The sequence below is a fragment of the Nematostella vectensis genome, chromosome 5, assembly GCF_932526225.1.
Source record: "Nematostella vectensis chromosome 5, jaNemVect1.1, whole genome shotgun sequence".
NCBI lineage: Eukaryota > Metazoa > Cnidaria > Anthozoa > Actiniaria > Edwardsiidae > Nematostella > Nematostella vectensis.
Genome location: NC_064038.1, coordinates 8,363,823 through 8,381,616, shown reverse-complemented (window position 1 = coordinate 8,381,616; position 17,794 = coordinate 8,363,823). Strand labels below are relative to the sequence as shown.

The 17,794-nt window shown below is 38.9% G+C and overlaps 1 protein-coding gene across 1 annotated transcript in view; it reads left to right on the top strand.

Moving 5' to 3' along the window:
* Positions 1–17,648, top strand: part of LOC5505993 — a 32,460-nt gene extending 14,812 nt beyond the window's left edge. Inside the window, exons 5-16 of the mRNA XM_048727842.1 lie at positions 393–525; positions 1,128–1,244; positions 1,473–1,586; positions 2,126–2,239; positions 2,895–3,008; positions 3,266–3,379; positions 3,854–4,088; positions 10,786–11,195; positions 11,773–11,998; positions 14,465–14,880; positions 16,169–16,394; positions 16,792–17,648. Coding sequence (XP_048583799.1) covers positions 393–525; positions 1,128–1,244; positions 1,473–1,586; positions 2,126–2,239; positions 2,895–3,008; positions 3,266–3,379; positions 3,854–4,088; positions 10,786–11,195; positions 11,773–11,998; positions 14,465–14,880; positions 16,169–16,394; positions 16,792–17,221 — 2,649 coding nt within the window. The 3' untranslated portion in view covers positions 17,222–17,648. The remainder of the gene's footprint in view (positions 1–392; positions 526–1,127; positions 1,245–1,472; positions 1,587–2,125; positions 2,240–2,894; positions 3,009–3,265; positions 3,380–3,853; positions 4,089–10,785; positions 11,196–11,772; positions 11,999–14,464; positions 14,881–16,168; positions 16,395–16,791) is intronic.
* The last annotated feature ends 146 nt before the right edge of the window (positions 17,649–17,794 follow it).

Sequence of the window (17,794 nt, the reverse complement as noted above, 5' to 3'; positions counted from 1 at the left end):
TTTCCCGAAAGAGCGGTGTTTGGTTGGTCGGAAGACTCTCATAAAAACAGACGGGGGTCAGCAAAGTCAAATTTAGCCCTAAGAGATAACACTTCGGGTGTGGTCAACAGCAATTCTTACTAAAAGATAGCACATTGAGTGTGTTTGAAGCAATTTCTAATCCTGAAAATACCTGCGGTATTTTCAACATATGAGTGAGAACAAAAAATAATTGCCTGCTACGTGTTTTAGCAATTTCCATCTTCTAACTTGAAGATTCTATCGAATAAGCTTGATATTATCAAGGGATATTATCGCAATAATATTATCTTCATTTTAAAGATAGATAAAGATGATCAGCATAAGTCTAGCTTTGCTAAATCATGCCAAATCATCGCCTGTTTATGTTACAGTTCACACTAAGCTTACAAGCTTGTAAAGATGGTTCGTTTACTTGTTCAAACGGAGGCACATGTGAGGTTGACTGCAAAACTCTCGTCCCAAGATGTCATTGTCCGGAAGGCTTTTCTGGAGACAAGTGTGAAGGTTAGTACATCCTCCCTCCCTTATTTATAAAGATAATCTACTTGAATTGTTACATTCACACAAATCAAGCAGATATTGACGGGGGTAACATCAGGTGATTGAACATGAGGTTGATTAACAAATAGATCTTATTTTTGCGTGCGTCTGTCCTCTAATAGATGCACAGATGACGTCACAGCGTGTCATGAACAAAAAAGTACGCAACGAGACGCAGTCGAGTGACTTTTGACTGTTGACTGAAAGACGCACAAAATTGAGATCTATTTGTTTTATACCACAATGAAAATATTTTCTTACTTTGCTATCTAGGAAGAACGCGCATATACTGACTCCAAGTGTGTCATCTAATAACACATGGACCCTTTACCAATCAGAGCGATTTACGAGTGTCATTGTACAATATATAATAACCTGTGTAGCAAGCGTTTCTGGTGAAGTTTCATTGCAGAGAAAGACCGAGTATTAGGATTCTTTACATCGAAAATATCAATCATTCTATAAACGTCCCCTCTCCTTAAACGCCACAGAGACTTTTGCTTTGAATGCTTGTTATTACAGCATGATCTTCCCCTAAAATAAAAAACATCTTACTTTCTCAATAGATGATATAAATGAATGTCAGAGCAATCCGTGCAAGAACGGGGGAACGTGCGCTAATGGAGAAAACAAATACTCCTGTGTATGCGCTCCTGGTTTTACAGGCACAAACTGCGACACGGGTAAGTTTACCGGAGAGTCCGCTTTAGACACGAAAGCGCGCCGATATGGACGCTTTACAGTGTTAGTCGGTAGAACTAGACAGTAAGGAAGCATGAAAAAAATGGTAGGTGAATATATAGAATAACAACACAGTCTAAACAGGATAATAACCATATTTGTACCTTTTTCACACAGGTTTTAAATAGCATTTGCTGTCAATAGCAATGACGTTTTTTTTTGCGTTTAAGACATTGACGATTGTGCTGGTGATCCTTGTGCAAACGGAGGGACTTGCACGGATGGAATCAACGGCTTCACATGTACATGTCCCGCTGGTTATACTGGAAACACCTGTGGAACTGGTAGGTATAGTTATAATAAGCTAAACACATATCATAACCTTTTATTTTCAGTCTACTATGATCGAGTCGATTGTTTCATTCTCATTTGCATGTATTTGCATTGAATACGGCTCATGGATAATATGACATTTAAACTTAGCCTAAAAGATATTGATGCGTGCGCATTTATTACTTTGCACTTTAGTATAATGGGTAGAAGGCTATTCCATTTGATTTTTTGGAGTAAAGCTTCTATGCTTTGAGAATTTCAGGGAAAGGTTTGGTATTTTCCCTATCAATCCCTCGAAAGCCTCATTATCTCTATATACCCTGCACCACCCCATGACCCCAAGGCCGCTGATTAAAAACAAGACGGAATAAGAAGTAGCTCATTTTCAAATCTAGACAACAAAAATATTTAGTTTATATACAATTTAAACCTGGTTTAAATTATGTTTATAGAGACATTTTCAGGTTATATAGAGTTGAATAAATTTTATTACATTTTACTTTCCCACCTGAAGGCTTTGACGGACTTCTTACAATAAATTTTGTTTTAGATATTGATGAATGTGCAAGCAGTCCCTGTCAGAACGGAGCCACATGCAATGACGGCGTTAACAACTACACGTGCTCATGCATTCCTGGATTCACCGGCACACGCTGCGAGACTAGTGAGTAAAATAATAAATTTCAGTAGAAATGAGCTAGAAGCATTTGTCGTTTATTCAACTGGTTTCGTTTGTTTTTCCTGCATTTCATGGATTTTTATTGGAATAAGGCTAAGTTCAAACTTCGTATTTTTCATGAGCCGTATTCAGTGCAAATGCATGCAAATGAATCGAATCGATTGCTTCATCCCCATTTGCATGTATTTGCATGTATTTGCATTGAATACGGCTCATGGATAATACGACGTTTAAACTTAGCCTAAGAGATATTGATGCGTGCGCATTTATAACAGTGCACTTTAGTATAATGGGTAGAAGGCTATTCCATTTGATTTTTTGGAGTAAAGCTTCTATGCTTTGAGGATTTCAGGGAAAGGTTTGGTATTTTCCCTATCAATCCCTCGAAAGCCTCATTATGTCTATATACCCTGCACCACACCATGACCCCAAGGCCGCTGATAAAAAACAAGACGGAATAAGAAGTAGCTCATTTTCAAATCTAGACAACAAAAATATTTTGTTGATATACAATTGAAACCTGGTTTAAGTTATGTTTAATGAGACATTTTCAGGTTATATAGAGTTGAATAAATTTTATTACATTTTACTTTCCCACCTGAAGGCTTTGACGGAATGCTCACAATAAATTTTGTTTTAGATATTGATGAATGTGCAAGCAGTCCCTGTCAGAACGGAGCCACATGCAATGACGGCGTTAACAACTACACGTGCTCATGCATTCCTGGATTCACCGGAACAAACTGCGAGACGAGTAAGTAGAATATTTTATTTTATTAGAAATGGGCTAGAAGTATTTGTCTTTTATCCAGCACGGTTCGTTTGGGGTTTTTTTCCCCTGGGTTTCGTGTTTTTTTTATTTGAAATGCCAATTATCCCCCCCCCCCGTAAAATATTAGATCTTGACCTTAATTCTCTATTATTTGGAACACTTTATTTTTACTGTAGATTTGTCGCTCGTATGTGTATTATCAGTAAATTATTTTTCATGTCATTTACTTTGTTCTTCAGACATTGACGATTGTCCCTCGGGTGCTTGTAATAATGGCGGAACCTGTATTGACGGCTTGAACAGCTACACATGTAAATGTGTTACTGGGTTCACTGGTGCAAGTTGTGATACAGGTTAGAAAATGATTTGTTGATAATAGAAATGATTGATTATAGATTGTAAATAATAAATAGTGTACCACAGCCGTGCCCTGTAAACAGGTGTAAACTTCTACTACTTCTACTAAGTTTCTGATATTTCCTCTCTCGCATTCGATTAAAATTTACCCATATTCAACAGTCATCTCTATAAAGTGGATAGACTTAGAAATCAAATTTGTAAACAAACTTTTGCTTTAAAAGAACACTTTCATATAAGCGTTTTCTCTAATGGATTTTACGTACAAATCAGTCCATGTTGCCTCGTGATCCCCCCCCCCCGTGATCGAGACGATAGGGATTTAACGTCCCCAAAGGGCTAGGCACAAGGAAGATATGCTACATTGACCCAAATTTGCAGCTTGGCTTCGCAAATATAGCCCAAGTCCGAAATGGTGCAGTTCTGCTTGGTAAATCAACCTGATCAAATTCAAACTGTTTCGTCCGCAGAAACCCACTGTGAGATTGTGTTCCCTGTTGGTAACAAGTCCGGTTTTCCTGTCGTGACCTTTTCATCACCCGGGGTCGTGCTTGAACAGTTCGCCGTGTGCGCGTGGTATTCCCTGTACCAAAAGTGGACGGAGAACGTCATCTTGTCCTACGTCACGAGCGATAACACCAGTCAGCTGGAGGTCACAATAAAGCGAGATGGAAAGATTGGGCTGTCAGTCAATTGGAAGTCAGTGTAAGTAATGTCTCACTGTATACAACAAATCCACTGAGAGGACCACGTTTCGTTTTTACCTACTTTTAACTACGCGCCTATGTTTATCACACGGGTAACCAGCGGCGTAACTGAGAAAATCGCCAGGTATATAGTATGAACATTCGATTATATTTTTTTTATCTATTCTCATTCAATTGATTATCTATGAGCTATACCATCGTCTCTAATTTATGAAATAGTCTTAGTTGGGATGTAAATATAGCCTTCTGTGTTGTTATTTCTTCCCTAGAAGCTCAATTTTACGAGTTCAGAGCGATATATGTTTGTTTCTTATTTTTGTGTCGATATCTATATATAAATTCTGACTACCTTAACGTCAGCGCGATTTTCTGCTAGATTTTAACCCATCGACCTGGCTATTGTTTAGCTGAATTTACAAATTACAGACCGAAAACAGATACCTCCCCCCTGTTTTGGGTTTTTTTTACAGCCCGTCAAGGTCAAACACCGCTGTACGTTGTCAGCGGTATCCAAGCTTTCCAACAGTTCTTTGCGGTCCCATCTCTAATCCCTTTTTTGTGCTAATGCAAGCACAAGTTGATGGTTGCTTGTATTTTTTATTCTAAATAAAGCTGTTAGCATATTAGGTGAGTGCACTAGGACATAATTAAGTCTGCCGGGGCATAATTGAGTGCTGTGCTTATGGATGTTTGCAAGCACAGGCGAGCATTTTGGTGCTCGCCATCTCAAAGCACAACTCCATCCAAGAGTGATATGCTTTTGAGCAAGTATTGTATTCATCATCTTCCACATTATTCGATGTGACAATGGGAAGCTACGATGGAGCGGAGACATGCGAATCGGATGCTTCTTACTACACCAGCTAAAGCAGATTCCAGAAATCAACATTGGTCTTTATAGAGATGACGGCAATTATGTCGCAAACACCTAGAAGCATAGACAGGGCAAAGAAAAGAATATGTAAGATATTTGCTGACAACGGGTTAAGAGTCACCATTGAAGCAAATAAGAAAATCGTGAACTACCTCGACGTAACATTAAACCATACTCCAAGCCAGCAAATATACCGCAATACGTGCACAGCAGGTCCAACCACCCTTCAAATATCATCAAAAACATACCAGAATCAATAAATAGAAGATTGTCAGAAATATAGTATGACAAGGAAACCTTCAACAACGCCGCACCCCAATACCAAAACGCGCTTAGGAAAAGCGGCTATAATTACCTGCTTAACAACAGCACATGACCTGATGCGCAACGACGCAGCAGACAATCGAACATTATCTGGTATAACCCACCATTCAACAAAAGCGTAAGCACAAATATAGGCAGAGAATTCCTTAAGTCTTTTCCCGCTGGAGCACACTTAAGAAAATCTGATGGGCACGATAAGATCATTTTGAAGAGAAGAGACAACGAGCAGGTGGAGAGCGATAGGAAATGTAATTGTAGGAATAAGAAAGAAGACTGTCCTTTAAACGGGGAAAGCCTCGAAAAAGAGATAGTTTACCAAGCTAAAGTAGAGACAGGGGACGAATGTGAAACGTTTGTAGGTTTAACAGCAAACGAGTTTATGTAAGACAAGAAGGAGAAATCACGCCTCTTCATTTTGATTGAAGGTAGTAGAAACGAGACCAAATAGAGTAAGCATATATGGCAGTTAAAAGATAGGAGAATCAATTACACAATAAGTTTGAAGATAATGGCTAGAGCAAAGGCATACTCTAAGGAAAGTAAGAGATGTAATTTATGCACTACAGTAAAACATTTTATAATTATGAAGCCAGAGATGGCAACGCATATCCCGTGTCTGTCTAGGTTTTTACAGACACGCGGGGGATGTTGAGAGACTTGATAAAAAAACTTGAAATTCACGAGCCGGAGGCGAAGAAATAACAATCACAATCAAGAGATACGTACAATTCATTATCGAAATCTAATTCTCCTTAAACAGTGAGAATCGTGACCTGAGCGTTGAGTTTTGAAAAACAGCGGCGAGAAGAAGCCGATACCAGAAACGTTTACTTTTGGGAAAATAAAAGACCAGATTAAACGCCAGCAGTCACTCCATCCTCGAAAGAAATGACAAGGAGTGCGTTCTCAGAGCTTTCTAGGCTTGAAAAGACTAGGCTAGAAAAACAAGTGAACTGAAGCGACTTTACATTGACAACGTTTGACGGACATCGTCATAGGCTATGCTATACAGGGACAGGTCAGGGTTTGCATCAATATATAACATATGGTGAAAGTGTGGTGAAAGCTGATGTTTCTTGCCTTTTTCACCCCAATAAGTGTTATAGTATGGCATTTTCACATTTTTACATATGCTTTTATCATAATTAAATGTGTTTTTTTAACGGTAGAAAAAAAAGGGGCGCTCAAACAAACTACAAATGCACATGCAATCCACAGGTATCCCAGTCAACCCTGCACGTAGACTCTAGTTAAAACCGTTTAGCTAAAAAATGAAGTAAGGATGCTCCTGATATTATATTCCATAGATACATAGTTACATAGGCTTTTTATCTTTTCCGGTTCTACTTTTATTTCAATTTTACGGCCACTTGCTCCAATGCATGTCACGTATCGTGTCGTTTTTCCCCCTTTGGAAACTCATCGATTTTTGGCAACTAAAAATATAATCGACGTATCAGCTGTTTGGTAAAAATAAATAGCTGAATTCAAAGATAATAACTTTTCTTACTTTTTTAGCGGAGCCAGCGCGGAGCCCCATAGGTATAGAAATATGGTATACCTATGCGACTTGGTTTTTGTGGTCATCGCGCGGGTACCCTGTGGTGACACAATCCACCCATCCATCCATTCAGTCAATCATGCAACTCCCAGGCTCAACTCGGTCTCACGGCTTTTACGTGTTTTTTACCGTCTCACTTTCGTGCTTCAAAGTTTGTATGTTCACAGAAAAAAAGGCAGCTAGAAAATAATATTCAATAAGAAAATATACGGATTCAAATGGGCTGATTATGGTCGAGGGAACCGTTTTGTCTGAAGAAACTGAGAAGCCTGCGTACGAACCGAAAGTAAAATCTACCCTCAAGTGTTCCGGGAGTGAATGCCTCCCGTCGAGTTCTTCTTCAATTGTAGCAGCAGAGGACTATAAAGAGGCTCTGCATTACTATTCTCCTCAAGATGTCACGAAGCAAAATCAAAACAGAAAGATAATGTTATCACATTATTATTTAACAAGAGAATACCTCATCGGCAACAAGAAAATACAAGTTTGTTCCGCGCGATAATTTGAATTTAATGTGAGACCGTATAAATTAAATCCGCAGTTTCCGTTATATTTTCTTATATTTGTCAAGTTTTTCGCTTTAATATTAATGTGAAAGTTGTCACCAAAACAAAACGTTTTCTGGCCGTAGCTTCACATTGTGAACTGATGAACGTTTGATTTTGCCGCTTGCCATTGATTTATCACCCACTTCCACTGTGATTTTGATTGGCTAAGAAAGAAAATATTTGAACGCTGATTGATTGCAAGCAGTTTATTGGCTTTCTATGTCTGTGAATGTCTGTGTGAATTGTGAAAAACTTCTCAAAAGTCTTTCTTTTTTCAAATAAAGCCTTATATTGCTAAGGTAAGGAGGAGTTTAGCGGCTAAAAATGCTCAGTTGCATTGGAGAAATGATGTACTGTTTGGCATAATCCATTGAGAACTATATCCGGCTATTTACATTCAGTAACAAGCGAATGTTTTCGAGATAACACAACATATTCGCAATCTAAAAAGTACCTCTTTCTCTCTAGTTTTCATCTTATTCTCAAGATACTTGGGCTCTAAAATGTGTTTCTATCACTTCTGTTTTACTTTGGTACCTATTTTTTTCGTTTTTGTTTTCTTGTCTCTTTTATACCAAGCTGTTATTAGATAAAAAGTGCTTGCCTAGGTACATGACATAATATAGCTGGTATAGCTATGAAATGTAAGGATATCTTTATAGCTGGTATAGATATGAAACGACAAGGATATCTTTTTTTCTCCGGTAAATAAAGCAAGGAATTAAGTCAGATTCATTATGAAGGCTGGCTGAAAGCATATGTAAATAAATGTTTTTCATATTCTTTTATTGTTTAGTATAATTATATTCAATCAACCCGCATTCCTTTCCTATAGCCAACATAATATGCTCTTGCGGTGTTGATACTTCCCTAAAATCTGAATGAATAAAAGCCTTAACTGTCAACAAAATTATTGATCATATCGTGTAGTTCCAGATAATATCCATACCCCCCTATTGAGGGGGCGGAGGCATGAATCCCCACCTCTCTGGAATTTCCCAATAATGCATCAACTGTTAAGGAAAAAGGGCATTTTACCCCCCTTCCCTCTGGAAATTCCTGGGCGTTTGAACCTCCCACCCCCCCCCCCCATAATTTCCAATCCCCTCAATGGAGGGGGGGGGGTATGGATATTTTCTGGAACTACACATTCTGATTTCTAATGCTTGAAGACCAGAGGTCTTCTGTACTTAAAAGTTACTTACTGTTATTGCAAATGAACTATTAAACTGATTGTATTATTCTCATTTGCATTGATTTACATAGGTAACAACACATTGCTGGCATGAACTGTCAGCAAATGTAGATAGTTTTGGTGTGCGTGCGTGTGTGTGTGCGTGTGTGTTGTTCAATGGCTTGGCCCTATTCATGGCTGATTAGCTTTTACTTATTCATGAGCATCGTTCAAGAGAGTTACTCATATGTAGTAATGACAGGGAGAGGGGTTGGAATATTGTATTTTAAAATATACGGATGCTTGCTAGAGATGAAGATGGATTGAGAAAAAAAGGATTTCATTTATCAAAAATTTGTTTTTAGTATCTAATGAGTTAATTGGTAAAAATTTAGAAAAAGGATTAGGATATATGAGGTGGTGTAGAATTGAGGATCAGGTATTTTAAGTGTTTGAAAGTTTTCAACCCTGGTGTTATGGGGTATGTAATATTGGGCTCTCTAGTTTGATTATAGATTTGGGCCCTTTAGTTTGATTATAGATTTGTAACAAGTGCAAAAAAGATTATAAAATTGTCTGTGATATACCACTCTTTGTAATTCTATAGTCATACTACTTTATCTATTTCCTGCCAGCAACCAGCCAACCAGTCATACTACTTCATCTATTACCAGCCAGCAACCAGCCAACCAACCATACTACTTCATCTATTACCAAGTACAACCCGCCACCCATAGCACACCTCGGCCCATACCACCATGTCTATAGCCTAACATCCCCCCTTGCTTAAATACCTTAAATTATGCACTATCTGCTATAGTATTGACTGTGTAAACTCAGTCATGATTTTTTATTTCAGGATAGTCCCCCTTACAAACTTGATAAGACAGTTTGAAAGCAAAATATAATAACAACTCATCTCTTATTTATTCAAGGATCACATATAAACTCGAGGGTCTCTTTTTCTGAGGGTCCTGAAACCAAATAATTATTTTTGTAGATTCTCTGAAGTGTACTCAATAAATAAAACAAGACTAACATAAATGAATAGGACTCAAGTTAGTAAGATCTGATTATATGGCAAATTATTATAAATATATTTTTCGGTATCAGTTGTCTATCAAGTTAAACTCTAAATAAAGAGCACAAATCCCTCTTTTTATGCAAATAGTATCCTGGGTACTGACAATAAACACTACTAATGGTGTCATTTTTTCTCGGTAATTCTCTAGGGGATTGGGAGAAAGATAATTTTATAATAATAGGAAAGGTGAAAGCAATAAGCCGTGCATTTTTATGCAATAGTTGGGAAACCTGGAGCATTGTCAAAATGTAGAATCCTGTTGTTTCGAGTTGTTATATCCCTGGGTGTGTCTCTGAAGTTTGGTCTTTTTAGTGGTTGGGATGGGGACAAAACCCTAGTTTAGAGTGGCAAATAAAGCTGGCTCCGCTTTTAGGCAGTGCCTAAATCTATATATTATAGACTCTTGGAGGATATGGAAGCTCAAACTCGTAGACAGGCGTACTAAGAAAAAGCAATGGTAATGGCGGCGGTTTGTGTTTTTGATTGGAGCTCGACGAAGACCGCGTGCCTTGGCTGAGCCCGCAAAACTGAGCTTTCGGAGCCCAGGGAAAAAAATCCAAATCTCGGGCATTCCACAGGAAGCCCGAGTCATAATGCAGGTTTATTGTAAAGTGTAAAGTTATGATTTACCGGCAACTTACATGCATTGTGTTGTTTTGAATAAACTGTTCGAGACTCTTTGTAAACGTTTGTGTTTTTTTTGGTCTAATAATACATTTTTCACTTTGTTTATGAGAGAAATTATTATTAAGAAATATATTTCGAATCATTTTTCCACCTTCTAAAAGGGAAATCATCCATTTTATTGAGTAGTTCGTGTGTTTTTTAACACCATCGATCTTACTTCTTAGCCACAGCAAAACGCACATTTGAATCTTTCGTCTTCAAAATGTCCAAACTAAAATCAGTCCAATAGTCAAACAATGCTTGTTTAAATTATAGTTTTGCGCGAAATAAAAGTATATAATAGTCGGTCGAGTGAGTGTTGCGTTGCGTTGCGTTACTTGCTGTCAAAAGCGTGACTGTCCTGTTTTTTTACAGACACGCTCATTTGAAGCTCTCCACCAATCAGCGCGCGAGATACACTGGTGTTATTTTATAAATATATATAAAAGATGTTTTTCTTTTAGTGCCGTTCCCCTTCGCGACAAGTTTCTTAATTTTGAGGGATGGCATTTCTTCTGCATCGGATTCCAAGGCAATTCAGTAAGATTCACAAGTGACAGCGAGGAATTTGGGACTGAGGACTTTGATTTGCTAAGTAATGAAAAGCTCACAGGAGGCGGGAAACTTGTGCTCGGCGCGGCCCAGAGATGTTTTGGGGGCTGTTTCCAAGAATCATCAATGTTTAAAGGAAATCTCACGAATGTAAACATTTTCAATAAAAGAGATACAACTACATATTACCATTGCAAGACAGATGCAATGACATATAGTGACACCCGAATATTGACATGGAGAACGATACAGAGGGGACATCCTTCAAACGGTACGATCTCAGCTACGTGTCCCGCAAGCTGCAAGCCCAACACTGTACAAGGTAAGAAACGAAAGCAAAAGCATGATGACGTCGAGACGAAAATTTTTATAGCGCAAAGAATCCCTGTCGTTTCTCCGTTTTCTGGAAGTTAACAAAATAATTGCCCCCCCCCTTACCGTAAAATTTAAATTCTAAAATCTCGTGGATCTTTAAAGCGAGACATAAACTCTTTTTTTTTATAAAGAACGTCTAATTTTCAACGATGTTCTTAAGTTTTAGTGTATATAAGAATATAATACCCAATGAATTATTAGGAAGATAATTACACTAATGATCAATAGCAATAATAAGGTTGTTACTATGAGCATAGTTTGATTAACTGCATTTTAGAACGTATCAAACTTTTTCTGCTATCTGAGCCTCGGCATGTTCTTAGCATGCTCTTAAAATTTGGTGAAATCTCAGGCTGGGCGTTCTTATCAAAATAGTTCTTATAAAAAAAGAGTGTACCTTGAAATGCAAGTTTGTTGGAATTCTATCACAGGCATGTACAGAGCAATTTTCACTTCTCACGGGCTCTCAAGTCTTCTCTCAAGCAATATTTGAAGGGAACCACAAAATGATTTCTTTATTTTAGACCCCTGGTGCGAATTCCAGTTCCCCAATCGCAGCAGAGAGAATTATGTTGCTGTGCCTGTGCCAGGCGATCTTTCTGCGTGTACAATCTGCGCATGGTACTCACTGTCGAGTGAGTGGAAGGACAACGTAATACTCTCCTACGTCACCAGCGACAACACCAGTCAATTCCAAGTGGTGATTAAAGCCGACGGGAGACTCGAGCTTATGGTCAACTGGAAAACATTGTGAGTAAGCGGTTATGTAATCTGCTTAGAAGCCGCTCTAAGTGTCACGCACGCCTTCCCCATGAGCGGCTGCTGAAAACTGGACTCCTTTTCCATTGGTTTATATTTGCAAAATTATAATTTTATGAAATTTCACAGTGTGTGACTAATTCACCGAAGTCCCGCTCCGTAAATCTAAGCTTGATTTCAACATTTTAAGATAATAACGACCTAGCCGCTGGCTACACCGGCCCTAGACATGGTATGTTGTGTGAACAGGACCCGAAATGATCCCCCAAAAGTACCGCTCCTAATCCCGGGACCCGAAACGATACCGAGGAGTCCCCAAAATCAACCCCAAGGAATTACAAATGTCCCATATATTTCCAATGCTCATAAAATTCAAATTAGAATTTATCTTATTTAGCAAAGCCATCTTTAATTATGTGGGTCTACGAAGAGCATTTAAGCAATTGTTTACTCTCTCTTAATCACAGAGTCCGTAGACTCAAAATAATCATGAAATTTGGCACATAACAATAATCTTATCAAGTTTTACTGGTTCAACTTAATAAAAATGCAACAAATCTTTTTTCTCACTCCATCTTGTATTGACCTTTTGCCGAAGACAGACGACTTTGTATCAATATATTTACTTACTTCTGAATGGGTTCCCCCCAAAAATGACTCTAAAATAAAAGTCACATTCAAAATAATTATTGTAACCTGATGATTAAAGCATCGAGAAGGAAACAAACTTATATCCCGGACGTGCTTAAAAGGCGGTAAAAAGAGGCGGTAAGTTTTGGCTGTGTACATAGCCATTACAATGGTTTAGAAAGTTTGACACTAAATATTTGAAACATTTTTACAAGCTGCTAATTATGTTGATATTTTTTGCGAGCGTCGTCTTTATCATATGACTGCACAAATTAACACAGCTTTTATATGTACCTGAATCCCTCCAAAATGTAGTTTAAATGCAAAAACTAATTCCCACTATCTTTTTAAACATATTTCCAATAAGAAGTCTATTTGTGTCCGTGTTTAGGCACACTTCGTGAACAAGCACTGTAAATTTTCAAAACGCTTTCATTTTTCTAAATTAGTAGCGCGAACAAAGAACTTCTATTCTTTTCATTCATACCCAACAAAAAAGTTGGTATTTTTCTTTTCTCTAATTTACCAGAAGGACTGGTTTTATGTAAAGCGTTAAATTCACTGCACCGTTAACTTTTAAACTAGCGAACAAAAGTTCGACTCACCTTCAAATAAACTTTTATTTTCCCGCTGGTAATAACACCAACTACGTAATTACTACAGCATACGTACGTGAGTATGTGTATTTGTTACTAATTAGGCGTGACAGTGTGAAATGGACTTCACTTCATCTTGTGCGTGTGTATGTTGTAAATAGTGTCGGTGTTTTTATTTCTCTCATTTTGGGTAGCCTTTGTTTATAATTTCCTTATATAGATGTCATTCGTACAGCCCCGCATGATCTCATGATAGGTCTTTCATTCACCGAATACAAACAAACGTGCAAAAAAATGACCTTAACACATTTCGCTTTCTACGGAAAGAAGCGTGTCTTATCTTTGGGGATATGGCTTGATATGTGGGGATATTTAGTAAATAAACCCCTTCTGGCGGCTGGGATATCGGCGGATAATGTCCAAGGATGAGAAATGGTACGAAAAATAAACAGTTGGCCGAGAAGCGGAGCGAATAAGGGAATTAGTTTTTGCATTTAAACTACATTTTGGAAGGGTTCAGGTACATATAAAAGTTGTGTCCATTTGTGCAGTCATATACCAGTGACTACACTGGAAATGCGAAAAGTGTATTCCGCGCGCGCTGACGTGCACTGGAATTTTTGCCATTCGCGAAAGATAACAATTCATGCAACAATTTTTTTTCCTTAGAACAAAAACTACAAGCTCAAACTTGCATTTCAACTGATGGATTTACACCTAGACTGTTTTTGGTTATTGGGCAGACGAAAAGCGAGTTTTGACTTCACAATAATGTTCACAGGACAAATATCACTTTGCCTGGACGTTATCGACTAATATTTGTGCTGTGAAAATGTGCACGTGACCCGTATTGACCAATGAGCGTGCGTGAAAATTCATCACTGGGATATAAGGCTTGATATGTATAAATAATTAATTCACACCTGGTTCTTCAAATTACTACCACGGGAATTGTTATTTGACCCCAATTTCTGACTCAACCACTGTATTTCCCGCGCAGTCGTTTATTAGAGTCTTAATACTATGGTTTTAGTTAATGTAAATTTCGGGTCCTCGGATCGTTTTGGGTGCTGGGATCGTTTCGGGTCCTGTTCAGATGCGCATGCTCAGCCAAAAATCATCCTGTTGGAATCGACATGGCGCGCAGGTAATACCAAAGAGTCCCTCTCTTATCTTATGCTCTCTTGTGTCCATATGATATGGAATGCTATGGTAGTCTTTTTTTTTTCAGCATCATACCGAAAGCTAAAGGAGGCTTACTGTACCTATCTGGGTGGCATCCCTTTTGCGTTCAATGGAGGGATGGGAAAGTAGGGCTCTACCGACAAGATACAGACTTTGGCGAAGAAACGTATAATGACCTGGAAGGCCAATTGGTTGGCAGTGGCGGTAAACTCATCATTGGAGCAGCGCAGAGATGTTACGGTGGCTGTTTCCAAGAATCACTAACATTTCGCGGAAATCTGTCACAAGTAAACATATGGACAAATGTCTTGGGAGGTAGCGAGGTGGATAAAGTAATATCGAGCTGTGGCGGTTACAGCGATACCCCGGCAGCACTAAACTGGAAGACAATTCAGGTTCCACCCTTGAACGGAGGAGTTCTCATTAGCTGTGAGGGGGGATGTCAGTCTGGACCAGCAGAAGGTATGTACCATTGTGTTTTGCCAGTTTATTCTTAAGTCTTTCATTACTATTGCGCCCTGAGACGCCTGTAAAATATAGGCCGAAAACGTCAGAAATGCAAACTAAACATCACCAGACCCGGATACTCATAGATTCCTCCAAGGCATAGACAACCTTCAAAAGCGCATCCAAGCAATTTAATAGAATTGACTCATTTGTCAAAATATCAACCTTGATGTCGGACCAATTCGTAAACAAATGCATAAACTCAGAAACATTTCTTACCAAAAAAGACACAAAATTCCGAACTACAAATAGAGACAAGCAAACACAGATCAAGTCACAAATAGATACCTTTTTACAGCAATACGTCACAATAATCAATGCTAGAACCTTCATTACAAGTGAGTCACCATGTTTAGCCTATTTTGCATACCTGCAATGCATTATGGGAGTCTTGGAAACACCTTGACAGACAGGCGGGCAATCTCCTCCCCCAGAATCATAACAGTTTTCTTTATAAGTCACTTGACCCTGAAGCCGAACAAAACATTTCCAGGTCCAAGGAACCCAGAATACAATACCCTGAAAACAATTTTTGAATAAGGTTGGGTAGCAAAGATGGCCCACATTGGAGGGTATGAGGCCATTCACTAGAAAATTCCTTTCTTACTTGGTGAAGCCCAGACAAGGAATTATCCCATTAAATCAACCTCAGCGTGCAAACATCCATAAGCACAGCATTAATTAGGCCCAAATAGACTTTATGATGTCCTGATGCACTCTCCAGATGTGAAAAAGCTGTAATTTTTAAGCAAATTACAAGGAAAACTGTTGTAAGCAACAGGCTGTAGCAGTGCCGTCGCTAGAAAGAAAAGGCATCGCAGTGCATTGTTGGAAACTTCAAGGCCTACCGTCGTGGGTCAGCAGTAGCTTAACAAGTAGTGTTGGACTTGAAATAAGGGGGGGGGGAGTTTTCTGTTTTCAGTCTGTTTTTCTTACAATTTTACTCAAAAGTACCTAGGAGTGAAAGGGTTAAGGTGAGGGTTACAGAATTCTCCCTGTTATGAGACTTATTCTACAATATTTTATAAAAGACCAAGAGAATCCCTTGATGGTCAAACAAGGTTTAAATGCATTGCAGACTGGACAAAAATGGCCATGATACAAGTGTTACCTTTAGTCCATCAAACTTTGCCTTTGAACGAAGTAGTCTGATTTCATCCTAGAAAAGTCATGTGGTCTTGCGTTTAACACTCAAAGTCAATCAAACTTTGTCTCTGAGCATAGGAATTTGTTTTCTTCCTAGAAAAGTCCTGTGATCTTGTGTTTAGCACCCGAAGTCCATCAAACTTTGCCTCTTTGACAATACAAGATGACCTCGTAGAATTCACTATCTGTGCGTGGTACTCATTGGCAAGTAACGCCACTGACAATGTCATCCTGTCCTACGTCACACAAGATAACAGCAGTCAATTTCAAATAAAGATCAAGCAAGATGGGAAAATTGAAGTCATGATCAATTGGAAGGCAATGTATGTATAGTCGACACTAACTTGCCCTAACTGATCAGCTTTGGGGCGCATTTTACAATATTAGCAGGGGCGTGTCTAGAGAAAAACGCAGGGTGGGGTCCAAAGTGCTTATTCGCTGACCATGGATAAATAACGTTCAATCGGATCCCTAAGATCCCTAATCAAACACACGCCTGGGTAAGACACATCCTGGCTTGACTTTATCGTAGCAATGAAGCGCTCGAGTGCATGCACTTTTCTGCGTTTTGCAGTGTTGCCGATGCGCAATTTTGATATTGAAACCTATTATTCATGCAAAATAACACATGAAAATCCACTATTTGCAACAGAACAACGACTTATGCTTTAAAGGGAGGGTCTTACTATATTTTCACATTGTGTTTGCCATTCTTGCCAGACATTTGGGACCAATTCTCAACGATGATAGGATTAGGATAGCGTCTTCTGTTCCACTGATTGGTTGGCATCACTTCTGTGTTTTCTGGAGGACTTCAGGAGAAACAACAGTGTACTGCGACAATAATAAAGTCTTGAAGAATTCTTTCGCAGCATTAACAACTCCTATCAATGGAGGCGGTAAGGTAGTGATCGGTCAATCACAAGGCTGCTATCTTGGATGCTTCAACGACACCTTAGCTTTCCAAGGACGCCTAACACAGGTAAACATTTGGCACACGGCGTTCGATTCTTCCGATTTTTCAAATGTATTCAACGCGAAAGGCAAAGTGTGCCATTCTGTTACAAGGCCGTATGCTCTGATCTGGGGAAGCGTTCTTGCTTCTCCCCTGAATGGCGACGTTTACCGATCCTGTCCATCCAGCTGTTGAGAAGAGTTAGATAATTACCATATTATCCACAGGCGGCCCAAGATCTGGATCTGCTACAAGTTGTAAAAAGGTAACATAACAAATCATCGGACGTTTTCAGTCAGTATAGTTGTCACGCTATACAATCTTGCGCAACCAAGTCCGACGGTTAATATTTATATTATATTTTACACTTTTTTACAGCAGAGCTTTAGCCTTAGCCGCCTCCGCAGGCATCTCAATACGGAAAGAAGCGAAACAAGAGAAATATAGAAACCTTTTTAATGCGGGCTTCCTGTGGAAAACGACAACAAACTACACAGGAAGCCCAGATCGCAGTAAATGCTAGAAGGGCCCCTTTTATATATCTTTTTTTATTCGATTGAGATCCATGTGAAGGAGGCTAGGACCGCCTGTGATTTACCCGAACTATAGGCAACCTAATTTAGAAAAAAATCATTATGGCTTATTGATTAAGTTCCAGAAGGCAAAATTATATCATCCGTGTGCGTTGAGGGAATTCCGGTATTGTAAGCACAGTTGCTGTTCTGTATTTCAAAGAGTACAGGCCAGGCTAAACTAGGCCTGAACGTG